The following is a 16,988-nucleotide window of genomic DNA, read 5'->3' on the forward strand; positions in this document are numbered from 1 at the left end:
ACCGTAAAGTAGTGAATTACACTAAAACTCCAAAATCATGCTGACATATGAAAAAGAGGGGCAGGGGCACAAAGTGTGACGGCTTGTGGGTTCGATTCCCGCTCGAGAAAATGAAAATTTTCATATTTTCATTTTCTTCGCTCTGGTGTCGAGACGCGCGGCGTTGAGTGCCTCCACTTAACACACAGTGCCTTCAGAATTCAGAGGTAAATGGGGAACGTAACACTAGGTTCCCTCTGCCTACCCTGCTGTGTGAGGGATACAGCGGGTGAAACTACTAAAATAAACACTTATCTTGTCGTATGTTTTATCCGATCGCGTGTCGTACCAACACGTCTCTTCACTTTGTTTGTTTACCATTCAAAGTATGTCGGTTAACGGTCCTTACATTGTTTATCAAAATGATACTAAATTGAAAATTGGCGTTGGGCCAAATCGAAACACCTTTGCAGGTATAGTCAGTCCTATTTTTTTATAAATTTCTATTAATTTTTAAGTTAAGATGCTAGTAAATTATATATAACAATATTATGAGAATATATGTTAGGGTTTCGTCATATCTAAACATCCATTTAATAATTTTCAATTTAATAAAGAAATTATTATTTCTATAATTGAAAAAAAAATTACACATAAATATAACATAATTCTACTCAAACCTTATATTATTTTTAAATTTTAACGCGTTTTTTTATCATGACATCATAAAATCAACGGAAATTCAACAAAAAAATTGAAACGATAGAAATTCTTATTTGCAATCGTCTACGGTAATTAGGTCTCAATTGTACAAACACGACCCGAGATGTTTACTTTGCGTGTTACACACTAAAGACAATTATTGTAATGATGTCACTTATCAGCTATTCCGATATCATTTGTTTAATCGTCTAATCTGTTTGTCGATAATATATTATTTTATTGCATGAAAAATATAATTTTCATTTCTTCGCTCTGGCAACGAGGCAAAACGCGACGTCGAGCTCTGCCACTCAACGCGCAGTGCCTCAAGAATTCAGCGGAAAGTGGTGAGTGGGAAGCGGTGTGTCAACATTAGGTTCCCTCTGCCTACCCTTCATCCTCCCTCCTAATGAAGAAATACATGCGTAGAGCTATAAAGTGATACTTTCTTTGTCTTAACGGATATCTCTTTCAGTATTAATTAGTGTAGGAAATCTAAGAGCAACTAATATTTTCTACTAAATTCGTCCTAGTCCCAGTCCCAGTTCGAAACCAGTACGAAAGACTATGTATCCGATTCATATAAACATTTTCTTGAAAAAAATTGTATTTAAAACCTCGTTTATGCTGTAAGCAATATTCGTGGAATTTAATGTTAATGATATATTCATGTCTTCTTGTTGTTTTAAAAATAACAAGACATTTCTTGCAATAATAAATTCAGATGTAAATAGTGCTGGTTGCTGGAAAACCATTATTCCATCATTAGAATAACATCGACCACCGCTGGCACTCATCAATCAATATAATCACCGATTGTCTTGTCAGTTTCAATATCATTTAAATTGTTTCAGTGTCAATGGATAAGAAAAGTACTCGTTTTATATAGAAAAAGTTTGGTCACATCCCCCTTAGTGGGCGCATACTTCCTTTACAAAAACTATAAATATTTATTATTTTTATTTTTAGCTATAACCATAGCTAAGTATAACAAAGCTCGATCAAGAATAAAGTAAATAGTTCTACGTAAATTATTTTTAAATACTGCCTGTGCCTACTATTTTTCTCTCAACAAATATTCATTTCGCATACCTTCGCCATCAACTTCATAACTTGAAACTGGATATTTATTGAAAGTAATTAATTGAAGCACCAAAATATAAATTTTACAAACTTTCTATGTATGGTCTTTCACAGACGCTTTCATCGATTATACCAACACCCACTAACTTTTACATGTAAAGTTTCTGCTAAATATTAACATTTATGCACCAAAGATGTCAAAAGTCAAAATAAAAAATCTACATAAAGAAACTGAATTGTACATTGCGTTGATATCAATAAGTTAAAATTCGTAAGACATTTTTCTTTGTTTTTCTTTTTCATAGCACCACCTTCTCCTGATATCATTTTAGTCGTAGAAAGTAACAGAGTATTACTTTAGAAAAAGTAAACAAGACAGTTTTTTTACTTAATAAATAAAGCTAAAGACCGAATCTTCACGCTTGATTACAAGTGACAATCCACCAAGCTATCACAAATTGAAAAGGTATCAATGAGAGCACTTTAGTCTAGAGTGGTTCCGAAGGTTATTTTATTTGATTTCGCTGTTAAATCGAATACGAATTCCTCATAAATCAACGTAATTTAATAGACAGTTGTACGCCTAGATAAATAGAGGCCGTAGGTATCAAATAGTGTTGCAAGCCAAGCTAGTGACATGCCAAATAATTCGTTTACGGTCTATTCGAGCAATATTAATGAGAAAAATTAAATCGTATCTTAAAAGTTAACACAATAACTAAATCTAAATATCATATGAAATTTACAAAATGTACTAATACAAGTTCTGCCACTCAACACGCAGTGCCTCCAGAATTCGGCAAAAAGTGGGGAACTGAGTATCTTAACACTAGGCTCCCTCTGCCTACCCTGCTGGGTGCGGGATACAGCGTGACGCTAATTTATTTTTTTATTTATTTTACTAATACAAACAAACACAATTATTCATCTACAATGATCATCATTATAGTAAAATCAAATGTGTCCTTTTACACAACATATAAGTACATTGAAAACATAGTGTTACCAGAGAAATTGATATTTTCAGCAGTTTCTACATTCAGGATGGACCAACTAACAGAACTCAAAGGCCATTAGATATATCACGTTATGTCCATTCTATTCAGTTTAATAAATACTCGCTTATTCGTGACTAACACTATATTATTCTATTTCATAAACAAATGTTATTATTAAAAGAATGGCCAGTCTGATTCTAAATACGTTATGTAATAGTTGAAGGTAATGTAACAATAGAATGTGATGATCACTGTCTTGGAGATGCTGCGTTATATTCTAAAGAGTAATTGTAAAATTAAAATTGTTCTATATATTCTTCTTTTCTCTCTTTATTTTAAGTAACAAAGATTGATATGTAGTCCAGAATTTTTTTTGGCTAAGGTGAACTTATCCCTAACAGAGATTTCTTCCAGTCACCCTATGAATGTGAGAAAAATTTAAACTTGAAGTGGAAGAGAATTATTGAAGTTAAACGAATGATGTTGTGTTAAGAACTCGTAATAAAATTGTAACTGATTACTGTCTTTAATTAGAAGGTGAGAAAGTCTATTATTAAACGAAAACATAGATTTTTAAAATATTTGTGCGTTTGTACAAGGTAATCTCAGAAACATAAAGTTAAACTATTGTATTTTGTCAAAATGCCCTCAACATTTAGTGTTTATTTTATTTGAATCGGTGCATAAATAAAAAAATTAAATTAATATTAAGTATTTTTTCTGACAACGTTGCCACGAGGTAAATGGTTATTAATTTAGCAGAAACTTAAATTTTCAATGTATAGAGATATCTTTAAAAAATAATGCTATTAGAATACAAACGCAATTCACATTCATTAATAAATATTCTTATGGTTCGAGCGGGCGACGCCGTGAGCTAGATACTAGTTTATAAATATAGAAATATAACTTGTCCATAAATTACATTCGTCACTGTCACGTGTAATTATTAAAACATATGTTGAATAATTTGACAAATTATTTGCCCTTGGATGTCAAAAAAAAATATTTTTTACACATTATTGTTTTACGGTAGAATATTTGACATCGAATTGGACTCTATTTATTTAACACATATTTTCATTGCTGGTTTTCTTTATTTAAGAAACAAATGAAAAAAATCATATTCATTCTGTATCCCGTATATACGTAGGCAGAACTGAACCAAGAGTTAAGACACTCAATTCTCCACTTTTCGCCGCATTTTTCAAAATATTGTGTTAAATAGCGGAATCAACCCAAAATTCAGAGAAATTATTTTTTTTATAAATAATAATTTAATCCCCTCGTGTGGGGATTGAACCCACAACCGCCCCGTTCACATCCTTGTGCCTGCGCTGCGACAGTCTCATCTAATGTTTTAAGATAAATTCAAATTCAATTCAAATTCAAAATATTTATTCAAATCAACTTAAATGTTACAAATTGCCTCTTGAGTGAAGAGGAGTGCGTTGGTAGCCGTACTAGTATAAACTGTGTCACAGCCACCAGCGTCTTTGCCCCTTTACAATTTTTATGACGTTTTAGACATTTGAAGCATTAATTATCAGTTAAATATTATAAATATAAAGTGCATACAATAATACATAAATACATAGAATTAATATATTTTAGTATATAGTCACCTTGTACTAAACACGAGAATCTTACGAAAGTCGAAGAGTCCAGCAGTATGAAATGTTGGTATGCCTAAATAACTTCTACACCTGCACTTTATTTTAGATCTACGCTGGCCGTGAGAGCCGCAAGGTGATGCGGGGTTATTTTCACATTCTAGGTCGCTCTATGTTTTATCTCAAGGACATTTTCTCTGAACGCGACTGTTGCGAGTTATAATTTTTGTTCTTTAGAAATATTTATTGCTTAACTAAAATGTGTCATCAGTTTAATTTTGTTTTTGATGTGTCGTTTGTTAATGTAGATAGATGATTTTTTTTATTATTTAGAGAGTTTTATAGTTAACAATATAATTATTATATGAAAAAATTACCGATGTTACAAGGCTCTATTTTGCGGTGGTAGCCCATGTAAGATAAAATATATAGTGCCTTACAAGTTTCTTCTTCTTTCTATCTAAGAATAGAAACATAACCTTCACTAATATTAAAAAATCTCAGTCAAAATAAAGATCAATGCTATAAATTTTGTACACTAAATAAAACCTGTCACGGCTCTTAATGAATCATAAACTGCCCTCATTTTAATGTCTTGGCCTTAGAATAGTCCAGATATTTATATTTATCAACGAACCTGTAGGAAATGGTTGTAAAGCTGATTGCCTACTCACCTAACCGTGCGCAGGTTGCTCCCATGTGCTTTTCTGAGCAGACCGTCGAGGGTGACCACCCTTGACACCGAAACTTGCCTAGCAGACTCCCTCCATAGGTGTTATGGAAGAATCCTTGGCTCCCGTAGCCCCGGCCTGTGGCGATCGAGGAGGAGCACCGTGAGGTTTTAGTGTGTAGTGTGGACAGCCTACACCTGCCGGTCCATGAGTCCCACATAACCCGCAAAAAGAAACATACACGTAAAAGGGTTTCCTCTCGATCAAAAAGAGTATGCCTGTAAAAATCGTTCCCGTTACTTCCACCGTTAATCTGATGACACGGGCAGTATACAGCAGTAGGTCAGTAGCTGTAGGTCATACATTAATGGCAGGTATTATTATCCAGTCCACTGGTTGGCAGTCCCTTGCCAAGCTTTCGACGGTGACTCATATAATATGTAATATGTCGTCAGAATGCAGTTTGATAACGCGTTCCGGTGTTCATGTTTTATTTCTTAATTTTTATTATCTACCTATTTTGAGCCAGTAATGGCGCAGTGGCACAGGCCTGTGACTGTAAACACGACAGGTTGTGGATTCGATTTCCACTTAAGACGATATAGGGAAAGAGGAGGAGGAGAGAGACGGGATTCAGCGTGAAGCTGAAAAAAAGATATAGGTACAATTTGTACAGTTTCACAACACATACTCGTACTTTGACAAGGCCACTCGTTTATTGTCCGTTTTAAATCATGACTTTGGAAGAATGGTTGGTATATAACAATTGAAGTCTAGAAAAGATTCAACGATAACATCAATTACTGACACATTTACGTAATATCCTATTGTAATGTTTTTTTTTTCCAATCCACTAATCGGCTATTGACAAGATAGGCTTGCGAGTTACGGTAAATGTTGGCTTGACATGTATTCAAAACATGAATTAATACTTTGTTCTAGTTATATCTTAACTTAACGTTTTACCCCTAGCGGGGTAGTTAGTCTCTACATACCTCTTTCGCCTCGTCCACTGTCATCAACTGGGGGATCCTCATGCTTTTTACGTGACCTTCCTCCGACAGTATCAACGGATACTGTGTTTTGGAAGGTCAACCGAAGTCTCCCCCTATTTCTCTTACAGTTATATCAGTACTTGTAATCTTGAATTACATGCATAGGATATATATTTTTTATTATTGTTTAAAAAGAACGTTTTTGAGGTTTAGGTTAATAAAATGTAGGTACAAAGGAAAATATGTCACCGTCTAATCGCATGTGATAACAGCATCCGTTGTATAATTTATACTTTTTGTTTTACAATGAATGCCATAAAAGTACGTTGTTATTAGTGCCTACTCTTAATACTTACATAATTAACTATTTTTTTTACTTTTATCAAAAACATTTTAAATCGCTTTTACATAATTCTGGATAAAAGTACTATACAATCTGGAAGAAAACTGGAATTATTGGAAGACTAAGAAACTCTTATAAATCGAATATTTCAATATCATTTTATGATCCCAAGTTACTACAATATAATGCCCGTGAACGCTTAACCCAAGCAATATATCAATTTATTTTATTACTACCAACTTCCGCGATACAAGCAGTCTCGTGTTATCGTTTCACAGGAGTAAGAGATCGATCTAATTGTCAGATCCAATGTTTGTAAAAGGCGAAGCAGTTTTGAATGAACTAAGTTGCTATTATGTTATTATAATAGTAACTAATAGACTAGAATAGAGAAAACTGACTGTAAACGCGACATGTTGTTCGGGTTCGATTTCCGCTCGAGAAAATAAAAACAAATAATATTTACGTGACGAGGCAAAACGTGGCGTTGAGGGGGAACAGAGTGTATTAACACTAGGTTCCCTCTGCCTACCCTTTAGTGTGCGGGATACAGCGTGACGCTAAATAGAAAAAATGTACATATTATTATATTCTATTATACTTATCTGTACTGGCCTTGGAACGAACGGTTCTAAACGTTTGCATTTCATAAGTGTGCCATTTACCAAACCTGTATTTTAAATAGTGTGAACCTATCTACGTAAAACTAACTAGTCGAGGGTTAACTCGACCACCTGCCCCTTGATGCAGATGTGGATCGTTTCATGCATCTCAAACTGTTTTTAGCTATAAATTAAATTCATTTTATAATGGAAATAACATTTATTCTTGATAAAATACGTTTACATCAGTCTAAAAGGTATTTGAAAATAATTGAAAATAAATGGTATACATAATTGAGTCTTTGGTATTAAAGTAACAAAGTAAAAAGTTTAAATATTAGAGAAACTTTACCTTCACACACGTTCCAATGTACAATTTTCTATTGATTTAGGTGGGAAAATAATACACATTACATCGCTTTAGAAGTTATTGTACATTTCTATTGGAATTAATTTGCATGTATTGATGATTGACTTACCTAATGACGGTTAAATAGATGTAAATAGTCTGTTTGCCAAATAAACTTATTAGTTTTTATAAAAATACTATTAGATATTTAGTGTTGTTTTTTTTCACTTATATTAAAACTAAGTTTAAATTATCATGTCCGCGTTCTTAAAATCCATTTCTCTATAAATGTCTCAAGATTTGACTTGAGATTCTTCTCTAGACAATGTTCATTGTATTTTTTTATAAAGACATATATTTATTATCTGTGTGATATCCTTAAATAATAGATAATAATAGACAATGCTATACTATTCTTAAATGAAAATATTAAAATTTCTGCTCTAGAAATTTTACACTACTTAACACTATTGATTTACCTAAGAGATACCTCAAAACACTCGTAATTCATTAAAAGAATGTAAGTTCTCTAAAATGTTAATATAAATGTCCACGATATTTATTTTAGGAGGTTTTAAGGTTAGCAGACGTTTATATTTTTTAAATGTGCATAACAAATTACCTATAAGTTAGCTGTAACTCTTATCTTGCTAAATATGTTAGTCACCTATGTTTTGTTATTTGATATGAAATATATGCAATTACATGTACTATTGAAATTAAATAATCCCATAAATTAAGAACTGAACTGAACTGAAATTATTATAATAAGGTATCTCATCGAGATTAAGATATATTTCCCCAATATACGTCTATTGGCATACAAAATCTTATGGTTTAAACCGTTTCAACTTTCCGTCTATTTATAAATATTCTGAGTTATATGACGAAAGGGAAACTTTAACAATGTTTAATCAGTTTATTATAATAACAATATTTTAAACATTGCTCCGAATGCGAATTTATCCACCACGAAAAGAGCCAGAAGAATCGAAGAAGTCATATTAAATGCCATCTTGACCGTCTCAGCTTGACTTTTGCCATATCAGCATTAACAAATCGTGTACCCGTGAATGTAGTTCATTTGTGAGCTATTTTCAATATTGCAACTTTCATTCTTACCCAATGCAAGAGACAACGAGGCCAGAGCGTGATTGTAGCATTAGATTAGGAAAGGTATGATCTTGGTTGCGACTTTAAGGATATATGTACATACGTACTGCTTATGATGGTTTTTGACTTTTAATACCAAAATTCTATTAGAGAGAAGCTATAGAGAAGATGAAAAATAGAATAGAATTTTAACACAGAAATGTCTCCAGAATGCTCTTTTTTATGGAAAAGAAGGCAAATGGGCGTACGTGTCACCTGTCAACACACTGCCGAATTCTGGAGGCATTGCGTGTTGAGTGGCAGAACTCATCGCCGTGCTTTGCTTTGTTACCTCTGGTAATAGAGCAATGATTTTTTTTCACTGGAGTGGGAATCGAACCTACAACCTTCGCGTTTACAGTCGTTCCTTGAGCCACGGCGCCACAACGGCAGCTTAGTAAACAACGTAGTAAGCAAATTGCAATATGAGTCTACCGTGCCAGACATTATACCTTTACTTACATATTAGATATGTATAAACTGACACTGATAATGAAGTGGCTGGACCACGCAGACACTCGTACATTTATTAATAAACAAATTTCATATCAAACTAGTTTGGAAAGACGACTTCAACTATGCATCCCATTTACCTACATCAAGTTTTTACTAGTCTATTAATCAAAATTCAATTGAATTTATTACTCTTGACACTTTTGATAAAACTTGAAACTAAATTTATTATCATTTTATATTAATAGTTTTTATTTAATAATAATTTATTTACAAAATAATCAAATAAATATGAAATATTTTTATTCATAAGCATAAGTAACAGTAACTATGAGGCCAGTTGTGGCGCAGAAGCCCAAACGTGAGACGGTAAACTCGCCAGATTGTAGGCTCGATTCCCACTCGAAGAAATATATATATTTTTTCATTTCTTCACTCTAGTGTCGAGACAAAACACGGCGTTAAGTTCCACTACTCAACTCGCAATGCCTCCAGAAATCGCAACTATACCTACTAATACTACAAAATAATATAAACATTAAATATCTAACTACGCCGCGAATTTCGCATACAGGGGGGTCGGACCCTCGTCCCCTCGCATGCAGTATCGATTAATGACACCAGTAGCTGCATCAAAATGGGATTCCCGATATTTTACATTCAACTTAACACAGGTGCTTGTAAACCGACACTCGCGCGTAAGAATCATATGTCTGAAAAAAGTTCAAAGGCCGTTAAAGCTTATGCTGTTTTTTATAGTACTTATATGCTTTTTAAACGATGTTTTAAATAACTATATTCATAATAATATTGAAGTTTTTATTTTTGGTTCAAAAAATGTCTAATAGTATAAATGTGTGGCGTTAAATTCCGCTTCACGCAATGTCTCTGATTCAGTGTAACATTAAGAATGTCACGAGTCACTAGGTTCTTTACGCATACTCCGCAATATCCTGAAATTACGTAAAAGTTAAAAAATATATATTTGAATCATACCAACCAATGATCAAAGCCAATTAAATACTTTTATTACCTAATTTTCTTCGAAGACTAGCTAGTGAAATACTTCAGTGGTGAGGTCACTATAACTGTTAAACAGATTTAAATATGGATATTTATAATTCTAGTTCTTCTAGTTGCAAAAATATAAATTTAAAAATATACGCATATTATTGTAATTTAAATTCCATAGTATATGGCTTACATTTATTTTTTAAAATAATTTCTAGGCCATAATCTTAAAAATTCTAAGCTTCTACACTACATTATTCTTCTGTCAAAGATATGTAAATAACATATTGTTTTTCATTTCCAGACTTTCACAGCATGGTGCAACAGTCACTTAAGGAAAGCTGGCACCGGCATCGAAAACATCGAGGATGACTTCCGTAATGGCCTCAAACTCATGTTGCTGCTGGAAGTAATCTCTGGTGAAACCCTACCCAAGCCCGACCGTGGCAAAATGCGCTTCCACAAGATCGCCAATGTCAACAAGGCTTTGGACTTCATCGCATCTAAAGGTATGAAATCCTTTAGGCAAAGAAAACTTAGTGTTAAACACTTCGTTTATCACTTTCCGCCGCATTGTGTGTTTAGTGGCACTTTGCCTCGATCTTGCTTCAATTACATTTTAAAAAATATAAGTGTTATGACACTCCGTTCCTCCTGTTGAATGGCGGAAGTAAACGCTGCGTTTTGTCATATTACCAGAACAAGGAAATGCACACTACTAAATTAAATACAGGTTAACTACATTACTTTTTTTCAACGTTAAAAATGAATAAAGTCATCAGTAGTTGCAATAATATTAATTAAAGTTTACATATAATATGTAATTATAAAATGTTATATGTTACATGAACGTGGGTGTGAATTGAAGATAGATATCCGACAACGATTTATCATTGCAACAGAGTAATCTTATTATGACTCATATTATATCTATAATTTTAGCATAAACTGAACTTTGAAAAAACATGTCTCCTTTTCACATAACATGTTTTGTTTCATATTAAAAAATAAATAAAAAAAACATGTCCAACTACAAATCTTACAATTACTATTAATAAAACCGGTTAGGTCATTTTATTAAGTATCAACTAATCTTCCAAATCGAAATTCAAATAAACTCAACAAGTAGATACGAGTTAAGAGCGATACCTATTACATTATTATTTTACATATACTACCTTATTGTTATATTAAGAACAATAATTTATATTATTATACTATATTTTATTAACTCTAGTACAATTTCAATTAAAAATGGTCATTGTTATTAAATTTTTACTGTTATAAACCCACACTGTCGTTAAATTCATATCTAGAAAGCTCTATACATTCAGCTTCAATATATGTAGTATCATTAACTCTCTAGTCGTAGAATCTAAACGATCTTTAGCAATCTAAACTAATGGAAGTGTTTATTCTTAGAGCCATTAGGTCAAGGCACCTGTCTACACTCACTACGTCTTACTGAAATTACTATATGTTATATCGTGATCAAATTATTAAATAAAACAAATTTCTTATAAGTAAACCGTTAAAAATATGAAGAAAGTTTATGTTAGCTACGAATTTCTAATTGGTTGCTTGTATTCAAACCAATTTTTCTCCTTTTCAGGTGTAAAATTGGTATCTATTGGTGCCGAAGAAATCGTTGATGGCAACCTTAAGATGACACTCGGTATGATCTGGACCATCATTCTGAGATTCGCCATCCAAGATATCTCAGTTGAAGAAATGACCGCTAAGGTATATTAGAATGAACTTAAAATTTGCTTAATGACTGAATATTCTTAAAAACTTTCAAATATTAAAATTTTTACTTAATTTTGGTTTGGCATCATTTCAACCCAAAATTTCTAAGGCACATATAACTCAATGGCTATTTTACTTTGCAGGAAGGTTTACTTCTCTGGTGCCAGCGTAAGACAGCACCTTACAAGAACGTGAACGTACAGAACTTCCATCTTTCCTTCAAGGACGGTTTGGCGTTCTGCGCTCTCATTCACAGGCACAGACCAGACCTGATCGATTACAGCAAACTCTCTAAGGACAACCCTCTGGAGAACTTAAACACCGCTTTCGATGTCGCCGAGAAATACCTCGATATCCCTCGCATGTTGGACCCCGACGGTAAGAATTTTGGGCTAGCTTATTATATTATGAGATTTTATTTAATTTCTTTCAAAAATTTCAAATAGATCAATAATTATACTTTTCTCCATTTGTCTAGAACCGCAATTTCAAATTATAATAATCCTAAACATATTTGTTTACAAACATTCAATTTATAATATATCAGTAAATTAGCAAACGACAACAAATTCAATGTTCATAAGAAACTGATATTAAAAAAATGTAAACAATGAATCACAGTTATAGTATAATTGCAGACCTTATAAACACGCCAAAGCCGGACGAACGCGCCATTATGACCTATGTGTCATGTTACTACCACGCTTTCCAAGGCGCGCAACAGGTATAAAAAAAAAAAACAAAATGGCCGCCACAATACGTTACCCGAGCCCTAACGCCTTTGTGTGTCACTTATAGCATGCTCCGAATGTTAGCAGTGTTCTGTAGGGGATATGTATTGGTAATGGGAGCTCTTATGAATAAATAGGCAAATATGTGCGAAGTAAACGCAACTGTCTGTCTCTATCTGTCGCTTTACGCTTACGCTTGTTCATAAAACAATTTATTGGCTTTATAGTTTATATACGAATCATTCAATATTACATACAAAATTCCTTCATTCGAACGGACGACCGTTTGGTGATTATACCATTTTTCAAGCTCCCATAACCATCCTCCTCTACACGTGTTCTACCAATTTCATATTGTTGAAAATTTAATTATACATACATAAATCTATTTAGATATCTACTACTTTTATATTATTACTTGTCGCAGTTGAATAATTTATATTTTAAGTAACACTATTGTAGCTTAATTTCGTAATTAACTTTATGATAACTTAAACAAAAACCGAAGTTCTGGGATGTTTGTATTCGTCTTTGCTTTCCTCATTTTTATACAGCTTAACGTGCAACAATAAAAACTACCTATCTATTAAGACATATATGTTATATATGTATATCTTGATAATATATCAATAACAACATACATACATAATATACAATTTATCTACAGCAAGAGCATATAATGCACCTAGTATTGATAGTAATGATTTTAAAATATAAAAATAAATTCTACAATTACTATCGTCACGATTTTGCTTACATATATCAAATCAATAATATTGATAAGACATCAAGACTAATAATATCCTGATAAGAAATTGTTAGTTCTTCTCAACAGTAGGGCTGATTACAATACATTGACAACCTAATTTTAATTATATCAGTTACATAATTCACTAAGCAAACCGACAATATATATTAATAAATCTTAATTATTATATATTTATTTATATATACTTTATTGCACAAAATTACAAAAAAACATTGTACAAAAGGCGGGCTTAGCGCTAAAAGCGTTCTCTCCCAGCCAACCTTGTCATGTGGGAATGTGGGATAATAAGTATGCAGGTGTGCAGAAGTAAAATATACATACATATACATCCAATAAATATATAAATATATATAGTAAATATTTATACATATAATATATAATTATAATAAAATATTACGGATATTCCAAATAAAAGAAATAAATAAAATACTTAAAAATATAAACCATATAATAATTAAATAGAATTATCCATTTAAATCCAAACTTAAATTACATCTTTAAAAGATAATTCAATGAGAATTTCTCAACACATAAATACATACAAAAAGCACTACAAAATGCAAACATCCCATACATACATATAGTATAAACCGCATGAACTAACCCCGTGTCGCTTGCGCGCTAGATCTCCAGAACACGGCGATGCCGGACGAGCGCGCCGTCATGACCTACGTATCTTCATACTACCATTGCTTCTCTGGCGCGCAGAAGGTTCGTTCCTTACCTGTGCTTTTATGTTTTGTATTGTTTTTTTTAATATAATACACCAATCTACACTTTCAAATGGTTAAAATACAAAATTACTTCCAAATACACATAACATGAACGGATGGATTAAATTTAATTTCATTTTGTTCATCCAACTTTTAATAATATTATTTAAATTCCATACAAGAAAGTTATTCTAGTTTTCGCTAAATAACATATAGAATTTCAGTTAATTATTTAATTTAAATGAAGGTTTATTATAATACACTTAATATTTTATTTATATTTACTTATACACTTTACAAAATAACTTATAAACATGCATATAATAAAAGTAAAACAATTTAAATTTAATTACTTTGCTATTTAACAGGCTGAAACTGCCGCCAACCGCATTTGCAAAGTTCTCAAAGTCAACCAGGAGAACGAACGCCTTATGGAAGAGTACGAACGTCTCGCCAGCGACGTAAGAATCACCATTTTTAAAAGCTTTTATTTTGTATTATATAATAAAAATATAATCATCTTTTCATATACGAGTATGTAAATGTGTAAAATTTATTTATTACTCAATGATTGACAGTACAGATTTTTTTCCGAAATACCTACGAGATCAGGAAAATAAACATGGAAATATTATAAGAGGACATGGAAGGGAAGCATCATAAAGTCTACCCAAATAAGGTTTTAAGTGATGACTAATATACGAGTATGTAATGTTTATTTCCTTTTATATTTACATGTAGTTATTGGACTGGATCCGGCGCACAATGCCGTGGCTCAACAGCCGCCAAACCGACAACTCGCTTGCCGGTTGCCAGAAGAAACTGGAGGACTACCGTACTTACAGGTATGTAATATATATCTGAATACAGAGAAAGTTTATATACTTACGGTACCACTTTCGACAAAAAAGTTAGTTATTAAAATAGTAAATCCTAAAATTTGGCTGGTGAAAATTCAGAAATGTGCAATGTTGACGTTTCTCTTATTAGTGTCATGACAAAATGATAAAATATATCACTAGTAGAATTAAAATAATCTGCAATCTGGTTAAACAAGAAAAGTATCAAATTTTCTTATAATTAGGATTACCTGTCAAACTCGAGAATATGAGATAATAAAAGAAATATTTAAAATAATACCTTTTTTTTTTTTCAGGCGTAAACACAAGCCACCACGTGTAGAACAGAAGGCCAAACTTGAGACCAACTTTAACACCCTACAAACTAAACTGCGCCTCAGCAACCGCCCCGCCTACATGCCCACTGAAGGCAAGATGGTTTCTGTAAGTATCATACATTTAGTTTTATAAAAATCAGCTCCACACTGTATTCCGCACACAGCAGGGTAGGCAGAGGGAACCTAGTGTTTCCGTTCCCCACTTTCTGCCGAATTCTGGAGTTATTGCGTGTTGAGCGGCAGAACTCATCACCGCGCTTTACCTCGACACCAGAGCGAAGAAATGGAAATATAAATTTAAATAAACATTTCATCTCCTCGAGTCAATCAATTTATCTTTGAAGAAAAACTTAACGAAGTTTTATTTCAAAGATAAATTGATTTTATAAAAATGTTTTACATTTACTATTTATTTTACTCAGGACATCGCCCAAGCATGGAAGGGTCTTGAAATCGCCGAAAAGGCATTCGAAGAATGGCTCTTGAGCGAGATGATGCGTCTTGAGCGTCTCGAATATCTTGCTCAGAAGTTCAAGCACAAGGCCGACATCCACGAAGACTGGACCAGAGGTAAATAAATCTATTACTAATTGAAATTTTAAAAAATCTGGCTCGAAGGACCAAAATGATGGTGGGGATGATGTGGGCGGAAAATGACTTGTTTTAATTTCCTTTTTCTGGGTACAAGATTTCTCGTGGCGTTAGTTTCCACTCAAAACGAAAAAAAAAGATTTATGCGTGGGTGACATTGTCTTAAAACTGATCTTGCCGGCTACTTTGCTATATGCGAGATACAGCATGATGCTAAAAAACCTTATTTTTAAACGAACACTTATAAATCAAACCCAATACTAAATTCCACAGGAAAAGAGGAAATGCTCCAATCGCAAGACTACAGGCAATGCAAGTTGTACGACATCAAGGCTCTGAAGAAGAAGCACGAAGCGTTCGAGTCCGATCTCGCCGCGCACCAGGACCGCGTGGAACAGATCGCGGCCATTGCACAGGAGTTGAAGTATGTTTATTTTATTTAAATTATTTATTTATTTTTGTTGTAACTACCATATCCTATTAAATAAGTAAATATTATTTTATAGTCAAAATTCGATGCTCCGGCGCTACTAGGTTTGTCCATTTTATTCCAATTTGTTTTGTCTGTGACTAAGGTCTTAAATCAGACGTGAGGATTGACTAAAAAACTGTAGGAGCTGTTTTTGATTTCATTTTTTAATTTCGTACTTCCCCAGCACACTAGAGTACCACGAGGTAGCCAGCGTGAATGCGCGCTGCCAGCGCATCTGCGGGCAGTGGGACCGGCTGGGCGCGCTCACGCAGCGTCGCCGCGCTGCTCTCGACGACGCCGAGCGCGTGCTCGAGCAGATCGACCTGCTGCACCTCGAGTTCGCGAAGCGCGCCGCGCCCTTCAACAACTGGTAACTGACTAATAAATATTGACGAGTGGCGAAGCTAAACGCTACATATTGTCCTAGTAGTTATAAGTGTAGTGTAGTGTATTAAGTCGCTCTTTTAATTAACAACAAGCAACTTCTCTAAATATACATTTTCTATTACAATCAGGCTGGACGGCACCCGCGAGGACCTAGTAGATATGTTCATCGTCCACACCATCGAAGAGATCTCCGGCCTGATGGACGCCCACGCGCGTTTCAAGGCTACTCTGGGAGAAGCTGATAAGGAATACCAAGCGATTGTGAACTTAGTACACCAGGTGGAAGCCACTGTGAAGCAGCACCAGATTCCTGGTGGCTTGGAGAACCCATACACCGCTCTTACTGCTCATGTTAGTAACATTTTTTTATATATTAAATATTATTTCATACATTTTATTGTACATATATGCACTGATTTTAATTTTAAATATGATTACTATAAATATT

At 33.4% G+C, this 16,988-nt stretch overlaps 1 protein-coding gene across 4 annotated transcripts in view; it reads left to right on the forward strand.

The window, feature by feature from the left end:
• The window catches only part of Actn (alpha actinin), a 36,481-nt gene that overhangs the window by 14,778 nt on the left and 4,715 nt on the right, over positions 1 to 16,988 (forward strand). For 2 of the 4 annotated variants that reach the window (XM_085199474.1, XM_085199473.1), the window contains exons 2-12: positions 10,256 to 10,460; positions 11,564 to 11,694; positions 11,844 to 12,078; positions 12,339 to 12,424; positions 14,282 to 14,374; positions 14,655 to 14,758; positions 15,070 to 15,196; positions 15,513 to 15,660; positions 15,955 to 16,105; positions 16,338 to 16,523; positions 16,669 to 16,891. In XM_085199474.1, the coding sequence (XP_085055600.1) occupies positions 10,256 to 10,460; positions 11,564 to 11,694; positions 11,844 to 12,078; positions 12,339 to 12,424; positions 14,282 to 14,374; positions 14,655 to 14,758; positions 15,070 to 15,196; positions 15,513 to 15,660; positions 15,955 to 16,105; positions 16,338 to 16,523; positions 16,669 to 16,891 (1,689 nt within the window). Of the gene's footprint in view, positions 1 to 10,255; positions 10,461 to 11,563; positions 11,695 to 11,843; positions 12,079 to 12,338; positions 12,425 to 13,825; positions 13,912 to 14,281; positions 14,375 to 14,654; positions 14,759 to 15,069; positions 15,197 to 15,512; positions 15,661 to 15,954; positions 16,106 to 16,337; positions 16,524 to 16,668; positions 16,892 to 16,988 lie in introns of all 4 variants that reach the window. The other 2 variants (XM_085199476.1, XM_085199475.1) reach the window with 2 other exon arrangements.

This window comes from Heliconius melpomene, chromosome 16 (genome assembly GCF_056956725.1).
Source record: "Heliconius melpomene rosina isolate 202511_hmr_F chromosome 16, ASM5695672v1, whole genome shotgun sequence".
In the NCBI taxonomy this organism is placed as follows: domain Eukaryota; kingdom Metazoa; phylum Arthropoda; class Insecta; order Lepidoptera; family Nymphalidae; genus Heliconius; species Heliconius melpomene.